The 16,125-nt window shown below is 41.7% G+C and overlaps 1 protein-coding gene across 1 annotated transcript; it reads right to left on the bottom strand.

Moving 5' to 3' along the window:
• Nucleotides 1-3,354: 3,354 nt before the first annotated feature.
• On the bottom strand, nucleotides 3,355-13,899 carry TUBAL3 (tubulin alpha like 3). Its single transcript, XM_029238506.1, has 4 exons — nucleotides 13,848-13,899; nucleotides 12,107-12,350; nucleotides 6,010-6,158; nucleotides 3,355-4,601 (listed from the first exon to the last, which is right to left on the bottom strand). Exons 2-4 carry the CDS (start codon nucleotides 12,198-12,200, stop codon nucleotides 3,657-3,659), a joined length of 1,188 nt encoding a protein of 395 aa, XP_029094339.1. The 5' UTR covers nucleotides 12,201-12,350; nucleotides 13,848-13,899; the 3' UTR covers nucleotides 3,355-3,656.
• Nucleotides 13,900-16,125: the final 2,226 nt, after the last annotated feature.

Here is a 16,125-nt window from a genome sequence, read left to right as displayed (position 1 = left end):
CACACACACACACACACACACACACACACACACACACACACACACACTGATTGATCTCACTTTAAAATCCTGACAAGACGCCTCAAATGGGCTCTTAAAGCTGTTCAGCAATTAGGCCACATCTCTCTACACCATTCACATGCCTACTGTCCTAGACTCTCCCTCCTCTTCTTTCCTCAAACCTCTCATAGATCCTCCCTATCCAGTGGACTCATGCACTCTGCCCTCGTTTCTACGCTAGAAACCCACACGCCCAGCCGCGCCTGGTGGAGGGCCACACTGTGCTCTGCACCAGCTTCCCATCCCCTCTCGACTGCTTACAACATTGAGCCAACAACTGGCCCTTCTTCCTCCCACGTAGTCAGTGTCACCCCACCCGCTGCCTGGTTCACATCGGCACAGAAACCTACACGACAGCCTACAAGCCCTTGACCCCTTCCGGGCGGTGGCCATCCCTCTGCTCCCTTTGACAGAGCTCCCTTGGAAGTTCCCTCTACTTACCTCTCATTCTCGAAGTCAGATGTCCATCCCTATCCTTCCACTGAAACTGCTCACGAAGGTCAGCCAGAACCCCTACGTTGCTGAATTCAGTGGTCAAGCCTCCGCCCTCACGCCTCTTGATCTGTAAGAATCACTCGACCCAGTGAACCACCACCTGTCCCCCGCACACACTTTTTTTTCCAGTCTGGCTTTCAGGACATCATACTCTGTTTCCCTCGTTCCTCAATAGCCCCTCCTTCTGAGTCTCCTTTGCAGGTTCCGTTTGCCAGGTATGTTCTTCCTCCAGGCATCTGCATTCTCCCTGTGTCACTTCCTCCAACTCCTTGTCAAATGCCTCTTTCTCACTGAGGCCATTAGTAACCACCCTATTTCAAATTGCAACCTCCTTTCCCCTTACCAGGCTCTATTATTTCCTTTGTGCACTATTGTACCCATCACCTTTAACATGCAATATAACTTACTTATTTAACATGTTTATTGTCTTTCACCCCACCTTCACTACCATATAAACCATGAGGGCAGGGGTTTTTGGGGGGGTGGGGCGGGAGGGCTTAATGTTTATCCCCGGTGGTCAGAATAATGAGGAACACATGACAGGCACTCAGTAAATAACTGGTGAATGAGTTAATTAAGTAAGGATTATTAAACTTCTTGTGACAAGGAATCTGTGCATAATTAGCATTTAAAGTGCAGTATGTATAATATTTAAGAGTATTTGGCCTAAAAGAATCATAGTCAGCCTTATAATTCCGATTTTAAATATGTAAATTGAGTAAATAATTTACACCTGTGATCTTAAAAATCTTACTAGTTTATAGACAGTCTGGAACATATAGGAACACTAATCACCACATTTATAGTTTACTTCGTTCAATTTTAAAAGAATTAGATGTTTTTTAAACTTTTTATTTTATACTGGAGTATAGTTGATTAACAATATTATGATAGTTTCAGGTGTACAGCAAAGTGATTCAGTTATACATATACATGTATCTATTCTTTTTCAAATTCTAAAAGAATTAGAGTACTTGGGAAAGTTTGTCAGACAATTAAAATTCTTAAAATAAAATAAATTTATAAATACAACCTAAAATATTTGAGCATTTATCTAAGATTGCAAAGGGCACCAAAAATTCAAACATATTCCTTTAAAAGTGATTATTTAACTTTGCTAAACTTAGAAATAATAAGATTTACAAGCTGAACTTAAAAATTTAAGAAATGTTTAGGATTATAATCTTAATTTTAGTAGTTTATTAGTTGTTAAAAACAAAAGGAAACTTCTAGATGTTCTTTTCTGAGTTTTCTAAATGTCTTTTCACACATGTGCGCACGCCCACACACACACACACACATTCAAATGTAACACTAAAAAAAAGCTAACAGCAATTATTTAAGCATTTCACTAGCGCCCTCCAGTGTCCAAAGCGGGGAATAACACATGTACATAAAAACATTTTTTCTTAGTAAAAGCCTACTAAACGTTCAGACAACTATGTAGGATATTCACATGAAAAAATATATTTCATCAATGAGAATTTACTACAGTATTTTCAATATAGTGAGAAACCTCATAGTGTGTCTCCACTCTCTCTATATTCCCAAGAGGCCACAGGCAACAGGTGACGTCTGATCTGGGTTTGAAGTTGGAATTCACCCCACGGTCACAGAAGGAAAGAAGAGAGAAAGTAGTGAGAAGGAGCAGAGGCAGAGGAGAGAGGAAGAAAAGAAAAACAACGTGCTGGGAAGGGGTGAGCCGTCTAGCTTGAACGGAATGCGTGCAAACACGGTGAAGAGTGTCTAAGCAATACTTCCACCAAACTGCAGTCATTAGCCTCCGTGGTGACAGCAGTGTGAGTTGAAAATAAGCAAAGTGGTACATTGTTGGAATGAAGCTCTTAAAGACCACATCTCAGTGCAGTGATTTTGGTTCGTAAAAGCATCTACCAGGAAAGTGTTAAAGATGGAGCGGCAGTTCTCAGGTCCAGGTGGCACACGCAAAAAGAAGGTGGTAGCATTGCACTTTGATAAATCTCACACCAAGAACCACAACGTTAGGCCTCCAGCCAAGGCTTTAGAGCCTGTTACCTTCAGTTGTCCAGCCGGACCAAAAGCACTGACCGCGTGGAGACCAAGAGAGCGTAACTGGAGGGCCCAGGCTGAAAGGTCAGCCCTGTAGATGAATGAGGCACCTGAAACCCACCTACAATCAGCTCGAGAGCAACACCTCAGCCCAAGCGAGCACCTTTGCGGTGTCTTATCTTACTTCCAACTAGTAGACTAAACATCGTGGATCTTTAAAATCCAGCTAGTCGTTTTAATGCATTTATAGCTGTTTTGTCCATTTTAAATTATCACCTGTTTGAACATGAGTCAGTTTAATACCCAAAGTTAATTCCGTGAAGTGGTTTTTGAACTTAAATCCTCAGATGACCCTCCCTCCAATTCCCGGGGCTTCTCATTTAGCAAGTCCATAACGAAGCTCAAGAATCTGCAATTTTTCTCAACATCTTAAATGGCTCCCATGCAGGGTTCTGCTGGCCATGCTTCCAGAACACGTCCTCAAGGACAGAGGAGCGGAAAGAAATCACTTTCACCTTCTGACCCGCAGGACACACAGATTCAAACTTCTGAAAAACCCAAGAATATTCTTGTTGTTTGTTTATTTGTTTGTCTGTATAAAAAGCAAACTGAGACCTTAAGGCCTTGGAAGAAGGAAAAGACTCATATTGAAAATATTCATTATTTAATCAATGTACAAAATATATATATATGGGAAAATAACATAAATAATCATTACATGCTATTTTCCACCTCAGGAACAGGAAAGGAAGAGCATTCACTTTAGGGTTTCACAGTCACTTGGTTGAAAAAGCAAAGAATAAAGCCAGGTTTCCATTCTGACAAAAAAAAAAAAAAAGATGAGCCCCAGAAATTCAAAGGACTCCAAATCTTAGAAGGTTCACAGGGTGCAGTGCTGAGTGACACTAACAGACAAGGAAATGTGGGCTCATTGTTAATATGGACCCATTTGATTGGAACTCGGGATCTCGCTTGACTTAATTTCCTTAATTTCCTCATCAAGGGAACTCTAGCCTTTAAGTGTAAAGCGTGACACTTAAGCTTAGCATTCATTGTCACCAGTCAGATCTGCATCAGAAACTTCGCCCCACTTCCTCGTAATCCTTCTCCAAGACTGCCAAGTCTTCCCTGGCTTCTACAAACTCGCCTTCCTCCATGCCTTCCCTAATATACCAGTGCAGAAACGCCTTCTTGGCGTACATGAGGTCGAACTTGTGTCCCAGGCGGGCCCAGGCCTCCACGACCGCCGTGCTGTTGCTCAGCATACAGACAGCCCGCTGGACCTCGGCCAGGTCCCCTCCCGGCACTGCCCGGGGGGGATGACCATTGATGCCCACCTTGAATCCAGTTGGACACCAATCTACAAACTGGACAGAGTTCCTTGTCTTCATGGCTGCAATTGCCGTGTTTACATCCTTGGGGACCACATCCCCTCTGTAGAGCAGGCAGCAGGCCACGTACTTCCCCAGGCGAGAGTCACACTTGACCAGCTGGTTGCAGGACTCGAAGCAAGCAGCTGTGATGTCTGACACAGAGGGCTCCTCGTGGTGGGCGTTGTCCGCAGAGATGATGGGGGCGAAGCTGGTCATGAGGAAGTGTATTCTAGGGTAAGGTACGAGGTTGGTCTGGAATTCAATCAGGTCCACGTTCAGGGCCCCCTCAAACCGGAGGGAAGTGGTGATGGAAGATACTGCCTGACTCAGCAGTCTGTTGATGCTGGCATAAGACGGGTGTTCAACGTCAAGTTTGCGATGGCATATGTCATAGATGGCCTCGTTATCCACCAGGAAGGTACAGTCCGCATGCTCTATGGTGGGATGGGTGGTGAGGATGGTGTTGTAAGGCTCCACTATAGCCGTGGAGATCCGAGGGGCTGGGTAGACAGAGAACTCCAGTTTAGCCTTCGTGCTGTAGTCTATGGAGAGCTGCTCCATTAAGAGAGACGTAAATCCTGATCCAGTGCCTCCTCCAAAGCTTCGGAAAATCAAAAATCCCTGAAGACCACTGCACTGTTCCGCCTAGGGAAAGTAAAAGGGACGTAAGAATTCAGCCAAATAAACCCAGAAGCAGTGGTAACCGTGGGACACAACTAGTACCCCAAAACAAACAGAAACTTTCAGAAAGAACTGGTTTACCATCACTAACTCATCACAAACATATTTACTTTGAAACATACTTGAGAAGTTACTTCTGGAGTGGGGGAAGTGCTTAGAGTTTTACTGTAAGCAAAGCATAAATATTCAACTGTCTTTTGCTACCCCTGATGAATTTATCTGTATGTGATCTAAAGTAAGGTCTTTATCAATAACAAAGAAAATGACAAGCAAAATATTGAAGTAATATAATCCCCCCCCCCCAGTAGATGAAGTACCTTTCATTTTCATACCCAATCTACTGTGCTGGTGTAAAAGATACTGTATTCCCTAACGATTATGCCAAACATCAAAATTTTTACTAGACAAAGGATTCTCCAGACACAGGTCCTTAGGGAAGAATTAACTGTCAGTAAAGAGTAACTGATCTCCAGGTAGGATGTGCCTCCTGTTAACTTTACAGATCTTAGTAACTATTGGAAAATGACAAGTTTTAGAGTTCTTTGGAAGTCTCTGATAAAAAGATATGCCATGAGTCAGCAGAAGCAGGAGTAGATGGGGGCTAGTCACTAAAAAGAAGGAAACCCTGCTGTTTGTGACAACGTGGATGGACCTTGTGGGCAGTTAAGCAAAGTGAAATAAGTCAGACAGAGAAAGAAAAGTACTGCATCATCTCACTTATATGTGGAATCGAAAAAGCCAAACTCATAGAAACAGAGTAGAATAGTAGTTGTGAGGAGCTGGGGTCGGGGGGTGGGAGATGCTGCTCAAAGCGTATAAACTTCCAGTTATAAGATGATTAAGTTATTGGGATCTAATGTACAGCATGGTGACTGTAGTTAACAGCACTGTGTTGTAAACTTGAAAGCTGCTAAGAGAACAGATCTTAAATGTTGTCGTCTCCACACACACAAAAAGGTAATTATGTGAGGGATGGATGTATTAACTAGCCTGATTGTGGTGATCATTTGGCAATATATTCCTGTGTCACATCACCATGATGTACACCTTAACTTTACACAATGTTATAGGTCAATTATACCTCAATAAAACGGGGGGAGATAAAATAAAATATTTCCTCATAAATATAAAAAGAAAAACAAAATAGTCGATGGGGGCTGTACAGTAAGTGCAAAGGCTTCTTTCCCCTGCCTAGTAAGGAAGGTAGTCAGTGCCCACATCAGGACCAGCCCAGCTTTGAGCATGCGCAGGAGGCTCCCAGGGGAGAGGTTGGGTGGTGATGGAGGCGTAGGTAGAAAGTGCTGCTTGGGCGGGTCCCGCAAGATCACAGGCACACAGGCACTGCCTGTGGAAGGAGAGAGGAGCAACTTGCCAGCTTTCGGAGCCTCTCCAGCACCAGATCAAGGATCTCTGGCCCCACAGAGTAGCGACCACGGGCATAGTTATTTGCAGCATCCTCCTTTCCACTGACGAGCTGCTCCGGGTGGAAGAGTGAGCGGTACCTGCCTGCACGGATCTCATCTGCCAAGAGGAAAGGAGGTCAGTGCAGTCCACTCCATCCCAGCCCTAACTCTTGCACAGCCCTGTACCCTGACTCGCTTTCTCTCTTCTAATGTCCTATAAAGAAATGGATTTAAACTGCCCAACTGGCCCTTCTTAATCGAGGAAAAGGTATAATTATCCCCATATAAATTGAAAGCACATTTTTCCGTCATACACCCTTTATTAGTTTCTCAGGGCTACTGTAACAAAGTACAACAAACTTGGTGGCTTAAAACAAGGGAGATTTATTGCCTCATAGTTCAGGAGGCTGTAAGTTCAATGTCCAGATGTCGGCAGGGTTGGTTCCTTCTGGAGGCTCTGGTGGAGAAATGGCCGCATGCCTCTCTCCCAGCTTCTGGTGACTGCATACATTTCTTGGAGTTCTTGGCCGGCAGCTACATCACATCATCTCTGCCCCCATCACAATGCCCCCTTTTCCTGTCCGTGTGTTCTCTCTTCTCATAAGGTGTACTGAGGGGACCACCCTGCTCTTAGAAAATGAGTGTCTTTCCTCTTAGGCAGGAGCTTCTAGGTATCTGATGCCAAGTCCATTGGGGTACATCTGCATAAATACATGTCATCAAGCCAATTTTATCATTATTATTTATAATTGTTATATGGGCCATATATCATCCATATATCCAACCAGATCATTGGACATAGGGCCTCCCTAATCTGGTATGACCTCATCTTAACTATGTACATCTGCAAAGACCCCAGTTCCAAATAAACTCATATTCTAGGGTGCTAGGTGGGTGCAGAGTTTTGGGGGGACAACATTCAACCCACCACACATGCGTGGTACTTTTGCATTTTAAGATAAAGAGCCAGCTGTGTGCTGGAAAAGCATACCAATCTAAATGATTAGTTATATGCTTAAAAAGAGGCTTTCACAAGAAAAATGGAGCTGGAGGAATCAGGTTCCTGGGCTTCAGACTATACTACAAAGCTACAGTAATCAAGATGGTATGGTACTGGCACAAAAACAGAAATATAGATCAATGGAACAGGATAGAAAGCCCGGAGGTAAACCCACACACATATGGTCACCTTATTTTTGATAAAGGAGGCAAGAATATACAATGGAGAAAAGACAGCCTCTTCAATAAGTGGTGCTGGGAAAACTGGACTGCTACATGTAAAAGAATGAAATTAGAACACTCCCTAACACCATACACAAAAATAAACTCAAAATGGATTAAAGACCTAAATGTAAGGTCATACACTATAAAACTCTTAGAGGAAAACAGGAAGAACACTCTACAACATAAATCACAGCAAGATCCTTTCTGACCCACCTCCTAGAGAAATGGAAATAAAAACTACAATAAACAAATGGGACCTAATGGAACTTGAAAGCTTTTGCACAGCAAAGGAAAACATAAACAAGATGAAAAGACAACCCTCAGAATGGGAGAAAATATTTACAAATGAAGCAACTGACAAAGGATTAATCTCCAAAATTTACAAGGCAGCTCATGCAGCTCAATATCAAAAAACAAACAACCCAATCCAAAAATGGGCAGAAGACCTAAATAGACATTTCTCCAAAGAAGATATACAGATTGCCAACAAACACATGAAAGGATGCTCAACATCACTAATCATTAGAGAAATGCAAATCAAAACTACAATGAAGTATCACCTCACACCAGTCAGAATGGCCATCATCAAAAAATCTACAAACAATAAATGGTGGAGAGGGTGTGGAGAAAAGGGAAGCCTCTTGCACTGTTGGTGGGAATGTAAATTGATACAGCCACTATGGAGAACGGTATGGAGGTTCCTTAAAAAACTAAAATAGAACTACCATACGACCCAGCAATCCCACTACTGGTCATATACCCTGAGGAAACCATAATTCAAAAAGAGTCATGTACCACAATGTTCATTGCAGCTCTATTTACAATAGCCAGGACATGGAAACAACCTAAGTGTGCATCGACAGATGAATAGATAAAGAAGATGTGGCACATATATACAACGGAATATTACTCAGCCATAAAAAGGAACAAAACTGAGTTATTTGTAGTGAGGTGGATGGACCTAGAGTCTGTCATACAGAGTGAAGTAAGTCAGTAAGAGAAAAACAAATACCATACACTAACACATATACATGGAATCTAAAAAAAACAAAACAAAAAACAGAAAAAAAACATGGTTCTGAAGAACCTAGGAGCAGGATAGGAATAAAGATGCAGATGTAGAGAATGGACTTGACATGGGGAGGGGGAAGTGTAAGCTGGGACAAAGTGAGAGAGTGGCATGGACACATATACACTACCAAATGTAAAATAGATAGCTAGTGAGAAGCAGACTCATAGTACAGGGAGATCAGCTCGGTGCTTTGTGACCACCTAGAGGGGTGGGATAGGGAGAGTAGGAGGGAGATGCAAGAGGGAGGAGATATGGGGATATATGTATAGCTGATTCACTTTTTTATAAAGCAGAAACTAACACACCGTTGTAAAGCAATTATACTCCAATAAAGATGTTAAAAAAAAAAAAGAGAGAAGCATGCAAACTCAAATGCCCACACCACTTGGTGCAGTTAACACAAATGCCTGAAGCAGGGAAATAGCGTGAAGATGTCAGTATTCCATACAACCAAGCATAACCCTTGCTGGTTTCATTCCCTTTTAAAACAAGAAAACATCAAGACACAGCATGTCCAAGGGCCGGATCACACTCACCTACCTTAGAATTATCCAAACAGCCTGATTCCTGAAGATCGACGCAGCAGCATTTGAGGGCTAGGGAGGTTCTGGGAATGTTGTCCTGGTTATAGCGGGTAGGATACGCATTGCATAGCAGTTCAGAGCATGTGCTCAAGAATCAATTTCCTGGGTGCATGGCTGGCCTTCCTCATTTAGCTATAGAGCAGTTACTTAGTGTCTCTAAGCCCCAGTTATATCCTCTCACAAATAAGGATGATAGCAAGACCTACCCCAGTGAGTTATCATGAGGATTAAAGACCACAGAGCATGATGCATGGCCCATATAACAATTATAAATAATAATGATAATGGCTTCATGTCATGCATTTATGCAGATATACCTCAATGGCCTTGGCATCAGATACCTAGAAGCTCCTGCCTAAGAGGAAAAGCATTCATTTTCTAAGAGCAAGGTGGTCCCCTCAGTACACCTTGCTCTCCTGTGTATGACCATGTATATGACCACAATTTGGTACACCCCTAAATGTTTAAATTTAATAAAACTGAGTTGAAATTACTTTTAACTAACATATGCACACCAAAAAACAAACACCAAAGTTGGGATGTTTTAAAGATATATTTACAAACAAGTGGGCATATAATTCCAGGTAGACTACCTGCTTCTCACCTGAAGCTATAAGGCTGAGTTCAGTTTAAGTAGGGAATCTATGGAAGCCTGCTTCTTCAAGACAATGTCCAATTGAGTTCTTGAGGGTGGTTAGTTCCATAAATTCCTTCAGTAAAATCCACTTTCTGGGAGATCAGTGATATAGCACCACCATTCACAAGTATACAAATTTCTGCCATGTTTCCACCCTGCTCAGAGACCATGTACCTGGCCCAGCATCCTTAACCAGCATCCACAGGGACTTTGGTGGTTTTTAAACATGATTATTATTTGATGGTTCCTTGGCTTCCTTACCTCCATTCCAGGTTAAGCCTTCTAGGACTCCCCTATATCAATGTCCTCCTCATTTTCAAGCTGAAACAACACTCACAGGTGTCTGGATGTGTCTTTGCTCATGGTTTCCATCTCTCTCACCTGTGAACTATTAAAATCCCCCTGCCCAGACTCAGAGGAACTATCACTTGGTCCATAAGGTCTTTTCTGATCTTTTCCATAGAGGTAAAGCTCAGGCCTCACTTCCTTCAGATTCCTACGCACCACCTCCTCAGTAAAGCTTTCCTTGATGTTCCTTTTGAAAAACAGCCCCCTCAGCCCACACGCAATATTCCCTTCCCCTATGGCCCTGCTTTGTTTTTCCCCATGCTCCGATCGCCACCAGACACACTATTTGGCTTTTATAGGTCTGCACCCCACTAGAATGTAAGCTCCAGGAAGACTGATACTATATATCTCTCCAATGTCAAGATAGTGTCTGGCCATATGAGGCATTTTTATTTGTTGAATAAAACAAGGAAAATCAGTGCCTCCTCTCTAAACCCTGGAGCTTATGGTGTTTTGTTTGGACCAGCTCAAGATCCTCAAAATTGCCCTCCCTCCAGGCTGAGTTCTAGAGGATTGGGGAATTTCTTCTGGTCTTTGCCTGCCGACTGTCTCTCCTCCAGCTTGCTTAGCTTCTGATCCTGGGTCCTCCTATTTGCCTAGCTCTTTGGATTAGCACAGGTTAAAATATCTGCTACAATATTCATAATGCTGGGGTGTGGCCTCTCACATTGCTCCTTCAGCCACATTTACCAAGGTCCTCTGGGGACGTATTCTACCCTGCCCAGGATCATGGCACACCAGGCTCCAGCTAAAGCTCACAGTTGCAAACTCCCATTTGTTTGAAACGAAAATTCAGATATTCTCTTAGGGCACTTATAACTCAAGTCAGAATATGACGTGATTGCCTCTCTCAGGTTCCATACTAGTCTTGCCTGTTCTTGAAGCCATCAGCAGCTCCTTATTTTTAATTCTTTCACAACATTTAGCAGAGTAATACTGAATCAATATAAATCTTGGCCTTGACATTTCTTAACTTCCACCTATTAATTTAAAAAACCTTTCTATCATTTCCCTCACGTTGACATCACCGTACTTTCTCCATCAGTTTGTTACTTGATTCAGACTTCGTTCTGATGAGGAAATGAACTCCAATCCAGATTGTATTTTCCAAAGAAGACTGTAATGATATTTCCTATCTCACTTGTGCTTCTAGAACCTCACTATTTCTGTATCAAGAGGTGAGGTCTATATCCCTTCCCAGGATGGATCTTTGTAACCGCTTCAACCCATGGAGGACAGCTGAAGTGACACAATGTGACTTCTGAGGCCAGGTTATAAAAATGCCATGGACTTCTGCCTTGTTCTCGTGCGAAGCTTGTTCTTGGAACCCAGCTACCATGCCACAAGGATGCACGAGCAGCCCACAGAGACCCCACAGCCCTGGCTTAGCTCTCAGCCAACAGCCAGCACCAACTCGCCAGCCAAGCGAGTGAGCCAATTTCAAAGTGAATCTTCCGGCTGCCACTTGAGTCTACCTTCCTGACACCATATGGACCAGAGGAGCTGTCCTCTGAGCCCTGTCCAAACTGCAGATTCATGGAGAAAGTAATGTTTGTTGGTGTTTTAAACTGCTACGTTTGGAGGCGATTTATTACACAGCGGGAAATAATTGATACAGAGTACCAAACCCAAACCCACCCTCCTCTGTAGTTTTCTCTGAAGTTAGCAAGACCCTTTCTCTCCCCAGCATTTCGCCAGCTCCACTTCAAGTGTTTTTGCACGAGATACTACAACGTCTGCTGTTAATAATCGTAAGTAATCATTTTATAATCATTAATCATCATTTCCCCACAATTAGAAGAGTTATTTAGCTCCTTCCTTCTTCGGAATCATGTTCAACTAGTCTATTCTCTAAAAGCAGGTAATGCCAAATTTCAGATTCTTTGTCAGAAGCTTCTAGCAACTGGCTTTCAAACCCAGGAAAAGATTTAGTGTTCTGTTACAGTAGATTGTGTGGAGAAACTAACAAGGTTTTCGTTCTTTTCGTCACACAGAAAAAGAAGGCTAAGTTAGTCTTCCCTTTGGGTTTGTTTGTCATGCTGATCACCCTAAGTGTCCACTGAGAGATGCTCTAAATTTGGAAAAGGGCCATATGATCCTATTCAGATAGATTCATGTAATCTGATGATCCCACCCACTGATACTTGCTTGTTTGGGTTGTGGACCCGGTTAAGCACACTAGAACGTAAAATGTACATTACCTACAACAGTTGGCTCCAGGTCCATGAAGAGTGCTCTGGGCACGTGCTTCCCAGCTCTGGTCTCACAAAAGAAGGAATCAAAAGATGCACCCATAGGCTCCGTTCTGGCACGTGCCTGCGGATCCTGCCTGCCGTCGAGAACAACGCCATCTGGCTGGATTCCGTGTTCCAGGCAGTAGAGCTCCCAACAGGCATCCCCAATCTGGACGCCAGCTTGGCCAATGTGGACAGACAGGCACTCCCTCTGAAATGAGCCGTAGTATTTAAGTTACAGCTGTGCATCTTCCTAACATGATAATACGAGCTACATCACTCAGCAGTTCCGCTCAGGGCTGAGAGAAAGCAGGCTAGCGTATGCCAGCAAGAGAACTTTGTGATAAAGCTAATGAAAACTGTTTCATGGAAACCAAAAACCAAGGTACAGGTAAGCTTCAGGAACAATTAAACCAAGGACTCCAGTTCACACAACATAAATTAAGCATCTATTGTGTAATGGGCTAAGGATGAGTTAAGACATATCATATATGAATAAAATCAAGCTTTCTCACCCAGAAAAAAAATTAGTTATTGGAAAGGAATAAAACCAAAATCAATGTACAGCCTGATATATGTTAAAACCCACTGCAGTAAATCTCATATCTTGAGATTTTACATTTACTGTTCATATGTGCTCTAAATAAGGAAGGATGTTCTAAGCTTAAAAGTAGTGCAAAATTTACCAAGGAAACATGCTATAGATTTAATAACCCCAAAATGTAAAAACTCCATACTATAATAAACAAACAAAAATACTGATGTATATAAAAAAGGATTTATGTACAGCCCTTCATATATGAGCTATACATAAGGCAATTTTATATACATCAATTAAAAAATACTTGAGACATCTATTAGATAAATAGGAAAATGACATAAACAAATGAATTACAAAAGAAAGAAATGATCTAAAATGCAAAGATTTAGGCACAATGGCATTCACAGTATCATTATTTATAAGAGTAAAAACCAAGAACCAATCTACTTAGCCATTTACCTATTGTTGGGCATTTAAAGGAAAGTACATCGATACAATGGCATGCTATGCAAACCTTCAACAGTTACCAAAAAATTGTATGACATGGGAAATACTTATGTTAAAATGTTACGTGAAAGCGTATGTTATATAATTGTATATAAAGTATGATGTCAAATACATTTAAAAATAAGCTTACTCAGCCATAAAAAAGAATGAAGTAATGCCATTTGCAGCAACATGGATGGGCCTAGAGATTATCATACTAAGTGAAGTAAATCAGAGAAGGACAAATATCATATGATATCACTTATATGTGGAATCTAAAAAATGATACAAACAAACTTCTTTACAAAACAGAAACAGACCCACAGACATAAAAAACAAACTTATAGTTACCAAAGGGGAAGAGGGGAGAAATAAATATAAATACATATAACATAGATAAACAACGAGGGCCTACTGAATGACACAGGGAATTGTATTCAACATTCTGTAATAAACCATAATAGAAAAGAATATGAAAAAGAATATATATATGTATAACTGAATCACTTTGCTGTACACAAGAAACTAACTCAACTTTGTAAATCAACTATACATCAATAAAAATAAACAAATAAAATAAAATAAAAGTAAAAATAAGCACAGAAAAAAAGTCTTTAAAATGCATCAAAATATTAACTCTAGTTACATCTGGGTAGAATTTTTTTACCTGTTTAAACTTACCTATTTTCTTCACCCTCATTCGCCTCCCCTCTCCTCTCTCACTTTTTTTTCTTTTTTCTTTTTTCTTTTTTTTTTTTTGCGGTACGCAGGCCTCTCACTGTTGTGGCCTCTCCCGTTGCGGAGCACAGGCTCCGGACGCGCAGGCTCAGCGGCCATGGCTCACGGACCCAGCCGCTCCCCGGCATGTGGGATCCTCCCGGACCGGGGCACGAACCCACGTCCCCTGCATCGGCAGGCGGACTCTCAACCACTGCGCCACCAGGGAAGCCCTCCTCTCCCACTTTTAAATTACCATTCACTTTTATTTTTTTTTAAGGCAAACAACTTTTTTTTTGTAATTTAAATATCTACTCATCTAAGAGAGGGGAGAAAAAGTTAAATCCTAAAAATCTAAAGGGACAGCAATTGCTGGCTTTAATATCGTTGTGTTTTGATTGCCAATGGTCATGGAACAAGTCTGTGCAGAGGGTCTTACAGGGTGAGAAGTCTGTTTACTGCATCATCAGGACCCTTCAGGCTGTCTGCCTGATATGCTGATAGGCAACCCTGCCCTCCTCTGTCTGTCCGTGGCTGCACTTTCCCAAGGTCTGAGATTCAACCACAAAAAGACCACCGATTGGAGGAGGGGAGGGAGGTCTCTGTGGCCAGTCACAGCCCTGCCATCTGACCCAGACTCTGCTCACTCTGCTTGTGCTCAGCCATAAAAACCCTGTACTTTGTCTCCTTGAGTCACGGGCATAACACAGAGCTCTGTGCTTTATGAGGAATTCAAGTTCATTACCTGAGTAGAACTTCCCTTTGATTTCTTTTGTATGCAACCATGTCTCTCATGACAAAGGAAGTGAACTCAATTTACAAAGCACTTCACTTAATACCAACCAATTTTTCCAACCTCTATCTGGCACAGAAAAATCAAAACAACATATTCCATCATCAACAGCCTTCTAACACCTGAGTCTGTAAAGCACAGCTTCAATCCTCTCTCCTCCCAAAGGACTTAAGAGGATCTCAGTACATTAGCTACTGTAATCAGATCAAAACTTACCCCAATTCCTAGATTTAGGTACAAACTTAAAAGTGGCGGAGGGGTGAGGGTGGAGGGGGTGAAGGGGGCGGCGAATTCCTTGTTTCTGTGTCATTAAAACCAATTGCATGTAGATTTCTCTCACAACATCCTTCCATGGCTGTTTTCCACCCAGTCCAACAGGTCATGCACACAGGGTACTTGCTCTTAATATTCACGGTAAAAATAATCGCCAACATGAAAAACAATTGCTGATCTTCATGGGGACCGTTCTCCCAAGTGATACAGACATAGGAGGGAAACTGAGCTTTTTGAACTTGGCAGGAATACTTGGCCCAGGAAGGACCAATCTTGCCCATCCTGGTTTGAGAAGCAGCTGAGTTTATCTCATAACTGTGTCCCAGGGACAGAAGGCTATCTCCACCTTATTCTTAGCCTTTTCCTCCTTTCCAAACTATCTGTTAAAATATTAGTCACACTATATAAAATAAAGACTGTAAAATGCCCACTGAATATCAGTAGTGATGTCACAGCACATTAATAAATGCTGCTTTAAAGCTTGTTGGGAATTACTAGGACAGCACAGTTTTTAAATTACCTTTTTATTTTGAGATAAATATGAATTGTAGATTCATGTGTGGTTATAAGAAATAATGCAGAAAGAACTCATGGATCCCTTACCTGTTTTCCTCCAGTGGAAATATCTTGCAAGATCACACCCAGAATATCAAAACTGATACACTCAAGACAGAGCATTTCCATTACTGCAAGGATCCCTGATGTAGGAAGGCATAATTTTTAAGAGCAAAACAATATAAAATAAACATCCTTAAAATGTTGGAGAGAGAGTCCAATGGGGTGAGAAGATCAAAGATGAAAAAGCAATTCGAATTCTTGCTTCCATTTAAGAATTAAAAATTCTAAGACTAAAAATTACTGTGACTGGAACATAAGAGATAATAACACTGTTGGTGGAAACATAAATTGGTGCAGCCACTGTGGAAAACAGTTTGAAGGTTTCTCAAAAAACTAAAAAGAGAACTGTCATATGAAACAGCAATTCCACTCCTGGGTATATATTTGAGAAAAACAAAAACACTAATTCGAAAAGATACATGAACCCCAGTGTTCATAACAGCATTATTTACAATTGTCAAGACATGGAAGCCACCTGAGTGTCCATCAACAGATGAATGGATAAAGAAGTGGTATATATATATATATATATATATATATATATATATATATATATAT

The sequence above is a fragment of the Monodon monoceros genome, unplaced genomic scaffold (genome assembly GCF_005190385.1).
Source record: "Monodon monoceros isolate NGI ecotype Baffin Bay Population unplaced genomic scaffold, NGI_Narwhal_1 Super_Scaffold_21, whole genome shotgun sequence".
NCBI lineage: Eukaryota > Metazoa > Chordata > Mammalia > Artiodactyla > Monodontidae > Monodon > Monodon monoceros.
The sequence above is the reverse complement of the archived record's forward strand: the minus strand, read 5'-3'. Positions and strand labels throughout refer to the sequence as shown.